Below are 12,876 nucleotides of genomic sequence, written 5' to 3' on the forward strand. Positions count from 1 at the left end.
CATGCTATAGATTAAAGTAAATATTACCCCGTAGAATTGCCCCAGAGCTGAGCTGCTCCTTGTCACCCTTAGGGGTGGACTGGCCTGTTACTGTCATCAGCTAACCTGGCCATGCGATCACCCACCTTATTTGCACTTTTACACAAGCTAGACTAAATTTCAACCGGTGAGGACTTTAAAATCCAAAAAGAAAATAAAATCAATCTTTGTGTTAGACCAGCTTATGTTTCTTTTGTGAGAAATGTGAGAGGGTGTATGCTGTTCAAAAGAATAGGATATTGTTTCTTCATTTTAAATCATATCTAATGAAAAATGAGTAGTGAATGTTTGTCTTACATTTGCTAAAACAGAATTATATGTGCTGGGAAACAGCTTAATCTACTCAAGGCAAAAGTGAATTTACTGATTTGGAAAAGGAATCTAAAATGTAACATGGACCAATTAAGATGATTTAAAGGTTAAACAAAACAAATTCCATTAGTCCTTCCCAAGTAATGTTCTGCTTAAGGAAGACATTGCACCTGTGAGTTAGCAACTCGAGGTACTGAAGTTTAAAAAAAAAAAAAAAAAAAGAAAGAAAAAAAAAGAAAAAGGGTACTTAATTTCTTGGGTGCTATAAAAATGGTATTTTCAGCAACGTTTTTGTCCTGCATATAAAGATTCATGTAGGTCATCTGTCTGAGGGTATCCCTGCCAGGAAAGCCCTTTCTTCTGGGAGTGTGCTTTGCCTTACCTTTACCTTTTAACCTTTGCCAGGTTAAATCTGAGTTTAAACTGTAGCAAGCACTGGTAAAAAATCAGTTTAATTTTCTTCTGTTCACTTAGTAGAGGTTTAGTCTTTGATACATCTTCCTTTGACTTTTTTTGGTAATTTTGTTACTGTTCACACTCAAGAGTAATTACTCAGCTGGTTAATGAATTATGATGCTTATGTTACAGGGAAACCTCTCCAGTTTAAAAATAGAAATTAAATTGCTTGTTAATTTCCTCTAGTGTCAGGTGATGAATATACCAAAATTAAACTTTAGTCATAGATGGAAGCAGCACAGTTGCGAAATTGGTAAACTCCCTGGTACTTGAGGAAGATGGAAAACTGATGTCAAACGCCTACCTTGTTCAGTTCTTCATGAGAAGTTAAAAGATTCACTTTGTCTCTCTGTCACTCAGGAGAGGAGGCTCTTTTGCTTGGATGGGGTTCTTTTTTTCCCCCCTTTAGGTTGTGAAATCTGAATTTTGTGATTCCAGTATGCGTACTTTGCTGTCCACTATCGTAAACTATATTTTTAGGGCTTGTTTCATTAAAGAGGACATCTAGATTAGTTTTATTTTGTGAATTCTGTCTAGGAAATGTATTCAAATCTTAATTGTGTATTACTTGGAAATAAATAATTAGCAGTAGTTAATAAAACATTTCAGTATTAGTTCAGATAATACTTAGAATGTACTTTTTAAATACTATTATACTTCTGACAGAAATAATATACTTATTTTTCTACAAACATGCCCCTATATTCCTCTGTAAGAAAGATACTGATTATGTTATATTGATTACTAGTTATTAATTGGGTTGCTGATGAATTTATATTAGGTTTTTATTTTTCTGAATGTTCCCTAATGCCCTTCTTTATTACGTTTAAATACTAATATGCTAGTTGATCAGAGTAGTTTTTTTATGCAAGTGTTCTTTATAAGGGCGTTTAGCTGAGAATGCTTAGAAATTATATTGAAAATTATTTCTTTAACCTTTTTTAGGAAGGTATACAATCTTTCTCTTATACTTGATAAAACTAGGTCAAATACCAAGCAGTAAATATTAAATGGTAGGTTAGATACAACAGTATCTCTATTTGTAATGTTTACCCTTAATCAATTCAGGCAATCTTCAGCAATTTGATTACTTCATTGTTACAGTTATTACTCATGTCTCTCCTATTTCTAAAATGAAAATTTAGCAATCAGTTAAGTCATGAGTATATAAATTGCTTGAAAAACTACACATCTGATGTATGTTGTTGTTTTCCCAATCTTCAATTTATATAATTCTATTCTTAATTGAATCGTATCACTTTCAACTGATTTATGATACTCATTGTTTTAGTCTTAGGAGCCACTTTTCATAAGTCCTCCTGATTTCTGGAAATGTTTGATGGCTCAGGTGAAGCCATCAGTCCTATTAGACAACAAAATCGATGCCGCCTTTACCCATTGATTTGGTTTGCATTTTGTTGCCATTTCACAGCAAGATTTTCTTGTGATAAACGTAATACAACTGATCTTTGCTTGACTGAATGAGTCATAATATTGTCTTGGTAGGATGTGGTACTGCAACAGGAGGAGCTGAAGATGAAGGTGAGGCTGAAGCTGGCTGGATTGAAGGTGCTGCCATTCTGCTCTCTGTTATCTGTGTTGTGCTCGTCACTGCCTTCAATGACTGGAGCAAGGAGAAGCAGTTCCGTGGGCTTCAAAGTCGTATTGAGCAGGAACAGAAATTTACTGTTGTCCGAGGTGGACAGGTTATCCAAATCCCAGTGGCAGAGATAGTAGTTGGTGACATTGCACAGGTGAAATATGGTAAGTTTCGTCAAATCGATAACTGCTTTTCTGAACTTCATTTCCCTTCTCCCTTCCTGGCCAAATAGAGGATATTTGGAACTCACTTCACTGGAATTAATTCAAAACCAGAATTATTTGGTATCATTACTATCCATGGTATGATAATAATTATGCTGTTAGGGCAAAAGAAAAACTTGACCTAAAATATTTGCAGTAAAATTACACTTGGTAATTAATTTTATTTTTGTAAGCTTCACTTCATTTCACTGACAAGGACAAGAACTGTTCTTACAATGGTAATTCTCTTTCATGGAGGATTACAGTATTTGGAATTTTTGGAATCTGTCCAGTTATGAAGATGAAGCAGTTTTAAATGCTCTCTGAAAGGGTATCATGTCCCTGTGCTCACCCTAGTTGGTAGGCTGCTCCAAAACTATGGATCCTGTAACTGTCCACAAACTGGGTATTACTAGTGGGTGGATGCCATATAATTATATACCATAAGGGACCCCCCCATTTTTCTCCCCATGCTCCGGTGAACAGGAAAATCTTTGCAGGAACTCTGTTAGCTGTGTCTAACTCAACCTGCAAATTCCAGCCTGTTCCAACAGGCGTCCAGTCTCTCCTGGGTCAAGTCTCTCCTAGGTTTAGACGCAGGAGAGCGTCCAGAGAGCAGAGTGCTGTTTTCTCTTAGGAAGTTTGACAGAACAACCTTCATGTCATGTTAAAAAGATCACTCCTGTCCTAGTCTAGGTGATTATTCATTGTATGTTAAGTGTGATGCATTCTGATTCTGGTGTAACATTAAGCAAAAAATATTTGCAATGCAAAGGTTATTCCCTATGGGATTACAGTAATGTGGCTAATGTGGTCCAATATGGTCGCACTTCTTTCACATTTGCTTTCATTTTACATTTTAATGTAATTATTGTTACTTGTAATTTTATCATAGAAATAATTATGTAATTATAAAAACACTTACTAAATCACTGTGGTTTTCCATTGCTGTGCTCTTACTGAAAGGTGATCTCCTACCTGCCGATGGGATATTTATTCAAGGAAATGATCTTAAAATTGATGAAAGTTCTTTAACTGGAGAGTCAGACCAAGTCCGCAAATCTGTTGACAAAGACCCAATGCTACTGTCAGGTAAACTTGTCTGAATTCTTTCTGAGTTTATCTTTTATGTACTGCTTTGTTCACGTTTTGTTTTGATTTGGTTCTCCACAGCATCAGGTTTTGGTAACCTAGCTATTGTAGGTCTTTTGAACACAGACACAGACCGTGCCAGTTTTTCATATGAGAGGTAGACTAATGTTTTTTGATTGTGTGTAATTCTTTCTGATCATGATATTTATTTAATAAGGTGAGAAAATGCTGAAAATTTTTAGAGGAAAATGAAAGTATAATTCCAGGAAAAAACAATCGTTTCAATTCATCGTATACCAACTTTAATTTAACCATTAAATTTTAAAGTCTTTCAAAGCCTCTTTTTTATGCATACACTAGAAACATTAGAGAAAGAAACAACAAATGTGCTAAGAAAGATGGATACACTAAAATATTGACATTTATGTCAATTGTTATGTCCGTAATCTTTGTTACATGTTCATGTTATTCATAGTATTTATATTTTGTAATATAATTCTACACAGTAAATTATTTAAATAAATTTTTTTTTTTTTTTTTTTGATTCTAAAACAAAGATTTTTGAATGGTCTGGTTCTTAACAGATTTCAGCTGGGATGTGATGGCGTAAAAGCTGCCTGCTATTTTGTCTCATAATGGTCTCATAACAATCATCAATGTATTGCAACTTGATATAGTCCTTTCAAACACATTTGAACTCTCTACTCACAGAAAGGATACTTTTTGCTGTCTTGTTCACGTACTCTCACATATTCCTAAATTGAATGAGATCTTTTTGGATACCCATAGATTTCGATGGTAACTGCGGAAAAAATATAAAGACACTGCCCTGAAAGGCATGATGGGAAGAGAAAGGGAAAGTAGTTGAGTTAGGTGAAAAGATATTTTTATCCTGCTTCCCAAAGCTTAAACATCTTTGCTAGAAAGAGAGGTTTCTCTTTATGGTTTTACAGTAGAGTTAAAGTTTGCACTCTTTATGTTTAGTATGTTTAGTATGTTATCTCTATAGTAATTACAAAAAGGTGAAGTATTAATGGGATATTTTAACAAATGCTACAAAAACTTTTGCTCCATATTTATACTAATGAATTTATACTCGTGCTGTGTTAGAAAACCCTCTAACTCTATTTGCTTTTGAGTAGATCTGATGACTTGAGATTCTGTCATGTCAAATACTACCTTTTTTTTCCAGAGATGTAGTGCAAAGTTTAATACCCATGATGTTGGACCTGATGTGCCTGCTGGAAATTGTTAGTAGCTCAAAAATCAAGAAAGTTGAAACCCACCATGTCATGTTTGTTTCACAGTAGGTTTAAAAACAGAATTTGTTGGATATTAGCATAGACCCCATATTTTAATAAAACTTCTTTAAAGCGAGGAAAAAAAAAAGCTGCAAAAAGACCTTAATTTTTCCTTGTCTTTGAATCTGAAGACATCAGTAAATTATTTCCAACTAGGTTTTGGAATTTAGACAAAGATTGTCAGGCTGATGTTTGCCACTGTTCTCCCTCCATTGTCTGTTGGAAAAGAAGACAGTTCAGGTTTGATAGAAGAAAGTTAAAGAAAGGTAACATTTGAATTGCAGCTGCGGTTTGTTTTTGTGGGTCTAAATTTGGTGAAAGAAAAACACCGTGAATCAGGAAGTCTTATTTTCACTGTTGGCACCTGAAACAACATTTTTAATATTCGATTAGTTTCAATGACATAATTAAACTAAATGAGTTTCTGTGCTTAATGCCTTGTTTAATCATCCAGATAGTCATTTACTATACTTGAGAAGCAATTCTAAGAGTACAAGTGCTGACTAGACCAGATGGTTCATTTCCATCTGTATATAGCACATTTGGTACTACCTAGGAAGGCAGAAATTGGAATATAAACTGAAATGAAACTCAACTGATATACCTGAAATGAAAACAACCAATAGTTCCACTGTACTTCTGTCTAAAACATTTTCCTTCTTTTAGGTCACTAATAGAGATTTGCATGCATTGTGTAGCACAATCCACTGTATCAAAAGTAAACAGCATTAACAAGACCGTGGTTATGTTAAATTTCTTTGCAATGAGCATGGACATGTATCAACCAAAAGGTGAAGAGAGCTTGGGTAGTGAAACTGTCTGATACTCGTCCACCTTCTGGTGGACGGCAGGTTGGCCATGAGCCAGCCATGTGCCCTGGTGGCCAAGAAGGCCAATGGGATCCTGGCATGCATTAAAAGGAGAGTGGCCAGCAGGTCAAAGGAGGTGATCCTCCCCCTCTAGTCTGCCCTGGGTCAGGCCTCACCTGGAGTACTGTGTCCAGTTCTGGGCTTCCTGGCACAAAAAAGACAGGGATCTCCTGGGAAGAGTCCAGCGGAGGGCCACAGAGATGGTACGGGGCCTGGAGCATCTTCCCTATGAGGAAAGGCTGCGAGACCTGGGTCTGTTCAGCCTTGAGAAAAGAAGACTGAGAGGGGATCTCATCAATGTTTACAAATACCTGAAGTGTGGGAGACAAAGGGATATGGCCAACCTCTTTTCAGTGGTTTGTGGGGACAGGACAAGGGGTAATGGCCACTAAATGGAGGACAGGAAGTTCCGCACCAACATGCGAAAGAACTTCTTCACGGTGAGGGTGACGGAGCACTGGAACAGGCTGCCCAGGGAGGCTGTGGAGTCTCCTTCTCTGGAAATATTCAAGGCCCGTCTGGATGCCTACCTGGGCAGCCTGCTCTAGGGAACCTGCTTTGGCAGGGGGGTTGGACCCGTTGATCTCTCGAGGTCCCTTCCAAACCCTAGAATTCTGTGACTCTGTGAAAACTGATATGCCCTTCGAGTTCTTCATAGTTTGAAATTCAGAGAAATCCATGATTCCCAAATACAGAAGTTTTGTACATGAGTCTGGCCTCAGTATTGCACACAGTGAATTATTTAGGGGTACAAGGTGATAATAGTTAACATTGTAAAAAAAATATCTTAGGAGGCTTATTGTTTAAAGCATTTTTCCAGTTATTTAGATTAATTTGATTAATGAAATGAGTATGAAAGAGTTGCAGAGAGGAACTGACCCATTGTAGTTCTCACTGAATGGATTCTGACAAGTTATCTTAACCTAAGTTTCATCCATGTGAACTTCTTTTTTGTTTGTTTGCTTCTTTGAAACAATGAAGAGTCAGCTTATTAAAGAACAAATAAATAAAAGAAATGTCTTGGTCATGGTTCTTTGTTAGGTTTTGGAAATTAGAAGGAAGCTTGATTAAGGAATCGGGTCAGTTACTGCCTGGAGAAAAATAGTTCTGATTCTGTCTTAAGTCCTTGCCAGAAAATATTCAAAGCTAAGCTTCTAGCAAAGCAGAAGTTTTTAGAACAGAGCATCTAACTAAAATGCTCCAAATTATTTGGTTATAATGAAATTACATGTAGTTGAGTTTTTGCTGGAAAACTTTTTTGTTTAAAGAGGATATTCTAATGGTTGTTTCGCTTTCTTAGTAACTTCAGTTACCTTTTAATAATTGCAGTGACTAAACAGTTATTTAGACATGCAGATAGAGAATTTTTGCTCAACTAAAGCTTGCTGGAAGTAACAAAACAGGATGAACACTCAAAATTAGAGTGCTCTGCATTTCTTTCCCTGTTTTTTGAGCCCTATTTCCAACCTATTTCACTAGTATTGTTAGATTTGGAGGTTTCTGAGCAGTACATGTTTAGTTGCATTTTTGTCTGAAAATGCACATGCTTCAATGTAGCTTCCTTATCTGTGTAATCCAAATATCTCTTTTCCCACTGAACTAGTCTCCTTATTTTCTATCTTGGAATATTCACTGTTTATAAATTTTAAATTAAATACTTGGCATGTGAAAAAAAATGTTTTACTAATATTGAAAAAAGTCTAAAGAGGGAAAGAATTCAGTGTAGTAGTTCCACATGAAGTTGAAATACATGTTTAGTGAACAGATTAAGTGAAAAACATGCATTCATTCCAGAATTTCATTTATGTAACAATAGCTGATCAAATTCACAGAGTCTATTTCTTTATTCAGGGTTAATATAAATGAATTATAACACAGCTTAAATGATGAAATTGCCAGAGTTAGGTGGTAGGAGGTTCAGCTTTTGTGATTAGCTTCCAGTAATCCTAACAAAGAGTAGTCTGCTGATAAATTAGTACTTAGTACCAGCTCCAAAGCACGCATTTGTATGCAACTCAACATTTCAGAATTATGTTTTACAAGACTAATGTTAAGAAAAGGTTTAAATGGTTTAGAATGGCATTTCAGGCATTTGAAGACATTTTGCCTTTTCGAGGTGCACAGATGTAAGCTTGAAAATTGGTAGATATTTGTTTTCTTAATAAAGCTACCCGTATCCATGCCATATTTTGAGTATATTTATGCACACCTTTGTAGTCCAGTACAGAAGAGGATTCCTTCAAAATAAAACATGTATACTAAAAGCAAGTTATAAATTAAAAGATAGTTTTAAATGGTGGCCTTAGAAGAGGTTATTTCAAAAGTTATGCATTAAATTTCAGGCATTTTTTCTGTTTTGCCTGACCCAGTACAACCTATTCTAATTCTTAAAGATCTTTACTGTTCCTTTTGACTTGAATGTGATTTGATTTTGGTTGTTTGGATAGTTGTTTTGTATGTTTGTGATGTTTTGCTCTGTCATGTGAAAGAGAGAAAATGACTTTTTAAGGAATCAAATGGTATCACAGAAATGCCATAGGAACAGTTCACAACACACTAAAAAGGTCTTTTTTTTTTTTTTTTTTTTTAAATATATCTCACCAGTGGAGTATTTTTGTTCCTAATTTTCTTATTTCTGCTGAATTTTTCTCAAGGTTGTGATGAGATATTTATGGTCTCAAACTAGACTTAGTGTTGATACATATGCTGTCCTGTGTTTCTCTTTTCCTTCTAAGAACATGAAACTTTGATTACTTAGAAGAAGATTTTGATTATAAATATATAGTGGCATTGTTTGAGGACAGCAAATGGATGTGCGGTAATAAAAAAAATGGGTTAAAAAAGAGGTTATGAGGAGATTATATATATTAATATGTATATGTCATGTAATGACAAAGGTTCCTTTTGTCAACTTTTGAGATAACTCAATGAAGAGAAAACATTTAAATGAGAATCAACCCCCTTAAAATGCTTTTTTTAAGAAAAGGAGGGGGAAGGAATCTTTCCATGTCCATTCAGGTTTAGTAGGTGTGAAAGCTCAATAAGATTCTCTGTGAGAAATTAAAAACACCCCCTATTTGTTCAATGCCACAGGCTCATAATTCAGATGGTTAAAATCCATTTTGCAGTAGTTTGCAATAAGACTGAGGATTCTTCTCTATTTCACTGTGGCTTCAGACATCCCTTCCTCCAATACGTTTCAAAACTACAGGCATCAGTGAACAACTTCACTTTTGTTTCTAAATATTGAGTGATAAGCAATGATGGCATTGGTTAAGTGACAGGGAAGAGATAGTTGAGAATAAACATACCAGAATCTTTACCCCATTAGCCACAGAAGTATTTAAGATGTCAGTTAATGAATTTACATTACTCATGCTGTCAACAGAATGAAAGAAACAATGATTTCATGTTAATGAAAGTAAATGGGGAACCTTACATTTCTGGCAAACTTTAATTGTGGAGCAGTACAATGTTAGTTTTGAAGAGAGGTGAGGATCTAAGAAACAGTAGAATAAAACCCAGAAAAGAATAGTAGTTTGTCACAAATACCACAGTGACAAGGCATTAAAGTGGTTATTATAAGCAGTAAGAAAGTAAGAACTGTTTCTTTGTTTCTTTTTCTTTTTTTGATCACAATGGTCGAATTATTTCTTTGACTTAAAGACTTGAATTCTTGTCTTAACAAAGAAATTACTTAAAAATAAGTGTTTTTTTTCCCCCCTTTTTTTTTCTTCTTTATTATTCCTATAAAGGTACTTTAGTTACTGGATTATATTCTGATTCCATCTGGTCTGATTTTTCTTATGTCCCACAGATGCATGTCTGTGATAATGACTGGTCCTAATACATAATGTATTTCAAACTATAATACCTAGGATAAAACAAATTGTTAAATAAGAAACCAGTCTTTGAGCAGATTTAGTTAACCATGTGTTATCGTTAACCAAGTTAACTGTATTTCACTTGGATTATAAATATGCTTTTTTTTTTTTCTTTTTATGAATATATATATAAACCATTTTCTTCTCAAAGCTTTTCCTTTGTAAGTTATAGTCTGTTTTTGTACTTTCCAAACTATTTCCTCCTTCATCAAATGCAGGAAAGAATTTGAAAAACTCCAAACCCAGTAAACTTCCAGCTACTTTCAATCTGAGTTTACCCTGCCAAATTCACGTAGAGAAATTGCTTTTCCTCTGGGTCTCACAAAGACTTACACTTAATAGGCAATGCTATAGCTTAATAGGCATACGTAATTTTCTACCACTAAAGAATAAAATATAAAGCATATTTCAATGAATAGCTTCAAATACGAGTAGTTTCTCGTCATTAGGGTATTCGTTTTTTGTCTAGTCCATAGGAACATAATCATGTCACATGACCAACCAATCCACTGTATGTCTTTTAATATTCACGATCTACTAAGGATAGATCTATGAAAATGTTGTAAAGTGTTACAAATTTTTTCCAAGATGTTAGATCAAAATACTCCATGACTGTTCCTAGTTTGTTTATGTTTCCATAACTCATAGCAAAAGGTTTCTAAGAGGCTGTGATGTTAGATACCCCCAACATTTGCTTGAATAAGAGTTGTAAATTAAAAATTTCTACACAATAAAGCATGCATTTTTTTCTCAAAAGGAATTTAGTTAATATAATGGTGTAATTACCTAGTTAAACAAATGATCTTTAAAAAAAAAAAATTTACTCTGCATTTTAATTTGTTTTAGACTAATAGAAATCTTTGTACACACTGATTTTGTTTTCCAGTGTATCAGATTCTTGCTGTTTGGGAAACTCATGATTTAATTGAATTTAACATCCCTTGAAGATTTTTTTCAGTATTGATTTTCAAGTTTGAAGATGTGAAATCATCTTCAAAAATATTTTTTCTATGCCTGTAAATCAGCCATAGCTGAAAAAGATAAGAGAAATTGCACATATGCTTTTGCTTCGGTTATGTAATAGCACTCCATGTATAGTCAGTGTAATCTGGACAACAATCTCAGAGGAATATTTGCAGAACTCTGCAAAAATATTTCTGAAGTTACAAGAATTAACTGTATGAAGCTGAATTATCTTCCAAACTTGTGTAACCTTTGTGTTAGTGACAACATTTCTTTTTAAAAGGGAATGTAATGTGTGGCTAATGAATATGCATCCTAAGATTTGCTATTAAACATCCATTTGTGGTTGAGAATACTATATAACAATAAGGATTATTTTTGATATGTAATAATATAGACCTTGATGTAGATTTAAAAAGTGTAACAGATCTCTCTCAGTACTAGCATATGCCTTGTGTAAAATATTTAATGGTTATTCTTTTTAACTTTTATATATATATATATACACGTGTGTTTATATATATATATATATATATGTATATATGTATATATGTATGTATGCATAAGCAAGCACTTATATTGTGTATTTTCAGGTACTCACGTCATGGAAGGCTCTGGACGAATGCTCGTAACTGCCGTGGGTGTAAATTCTCAGACAGGCATCATCTTTACTCTGTTAGGTGCTGGAGGAGAAGAAGAAGAAAAGAAAGATAAGAAAGGTAAATTTCACAACACACATGAATGCTGCCAAGAAAGCACTTGTTTGTTTGTTTGTTTGTTTTTTTAAAGCCAGAATTCTCCTCAACTCTTGACAAACAAACAAACAGATTTAAAAAACTTTTTTTAATTCAATTTTGTCATTGCACATCACACTGGAAAACTGCAAAAATGGTTAACCAATAATATACATTGGATAACAAGATGTTTTTCCAGTGTTAAATTGCAGACTCTCAGTACATAATTAAATGCAAGGAAGTACATGGGCATACTCCCATTGCTATATCTTTTTGCATAAATCCATACTCACCTAAAATTTGCAAAGGTTTTGCACTTGTCCACTTACATCTATGTAATATTGTTTTTTCAAAACTCAGCCATGAAAATTACATCTTTTTTTGAGCTTCAGACATAAAATAAAGATAAGATGTGGCTTTTTACTAACTTAGTTGTTTAATGTCAGTGACTGATTTTAGAGGCATTTTAATTACCTAAGGTGTAGAGGTCATACTAAGAATAGCAATATGGAATAAAGTAAGTAGCAGTAAATGTTAACAGAGAGTTTAACTCTGACATCACGTATCAGTTGATGAAATCAAGAAATGTTAAGATTTTTCCATCTTATTATAGTTTGAAGTCATGAGCAACTGCTACTTTCTGGGTTGCACACCAAGCAGACATGATTTAACATGTCCTTTGCAGTTTTTGTTCATACAGTCGTTTTGTAAATCGTTCCAGTCTACTTTCAGAATTTTGTTCCATGTTTGTTCTAAGAATATTTTTCTTTCAGACATGCTTAAGGTCAATTAATATGATTTTTTAGACACTCCCACACTTTTTAGTGCTTTTTACAGTTAATAAAGGAGTAGTTATAGTTTTACAGAACATTTTACCTATTAGAAAGCATGATTTCACCTTTATTATTTCTGTTCCATCCTTTCAATTTGAAGCAGCAGATAGGAATGCCAATTCAAAACGGTTTTCACAACATAGATTTTCCATTCAGAAATGTGTGCAACAAGTGGAAGTCCTTATGGAACCCAGAAATGCAAAATACTTATCAGGCATGATAAGTTTGCAGAACTTTAAAAGGAGAAAGACCGAAACTTCCCAAAGTAAAACTCTTTCATGTCAGACTAGTTTTGAACAATTTCCTGGAGTCTAATCTTGCTGTCACTAAAAGGATGGAAAAGACTCCTAAATACAGATGTTTCAGGATCTGGCAGCATCTGTTTTGGCAGTGTATAAGGATATTCTAGAGGGGAGGGAGCAACATCAGTTTCTGCTTGAAAGTAACAACTGTCTGTCCTGAGGTCCTTTGTTTAATGGGATTGGCCTTCTCTGTATATTATTTTGATCAGGACGCTGATGATTTTCTCATGTTGGACTGTGGATAGTTTGGAAGACAGTGAAAGCCAAATCTGAGGTAGCAAAGTAATG

General features: G+C 34.4%; 1 protein-coding gene across 2 annotated transcripts in view; it reads left to right on the plus strand.

The window, feature by feature from the left end:
• ATP2B2 (ATPase plasma membrane Ca2+ transporting 2) overlaps positions 1-12,876 on the plus strand; it is a 412,675-nt gene that overhangs the window by 311,519 nt on the left and 88,280 nt on the right. For both annotated transcript variants that reach the window (XM_050712691.1, XM_050712690.1), the window contains exons 6-8: positions 2,314-2,571; positions 3,577-3,702; positions 11,313-11,438. In XM_050712691.1, coding sequence (XP_050568648.1) covers positions 2,314-2,571; positions 3,577-3,702; positions 11,313-11,438 — 510 coding nt within the window. The remainder of the gene's footprint in view (positions 1-2,313; positions 2,572-3,576; positions 3,703-11,312; positions 11,439-12,876) is intronic.

Source organism: Cygnus atratus, chromosome 10, assembly GCF_013377495.2.
Source record: "Cygnus atratus isolate AKBS03 ecotype Queensland, Australia chromosome 10, CAtr_DNAZoo_HiC_assembly, whole genome shotgun sequence".
Classification (NCBI taxonomy): Eukaryota; Metazoa; Chordata; class Aves; order Anseriformes; family Anatidae; genus Cygnus; species Cygnus atratus.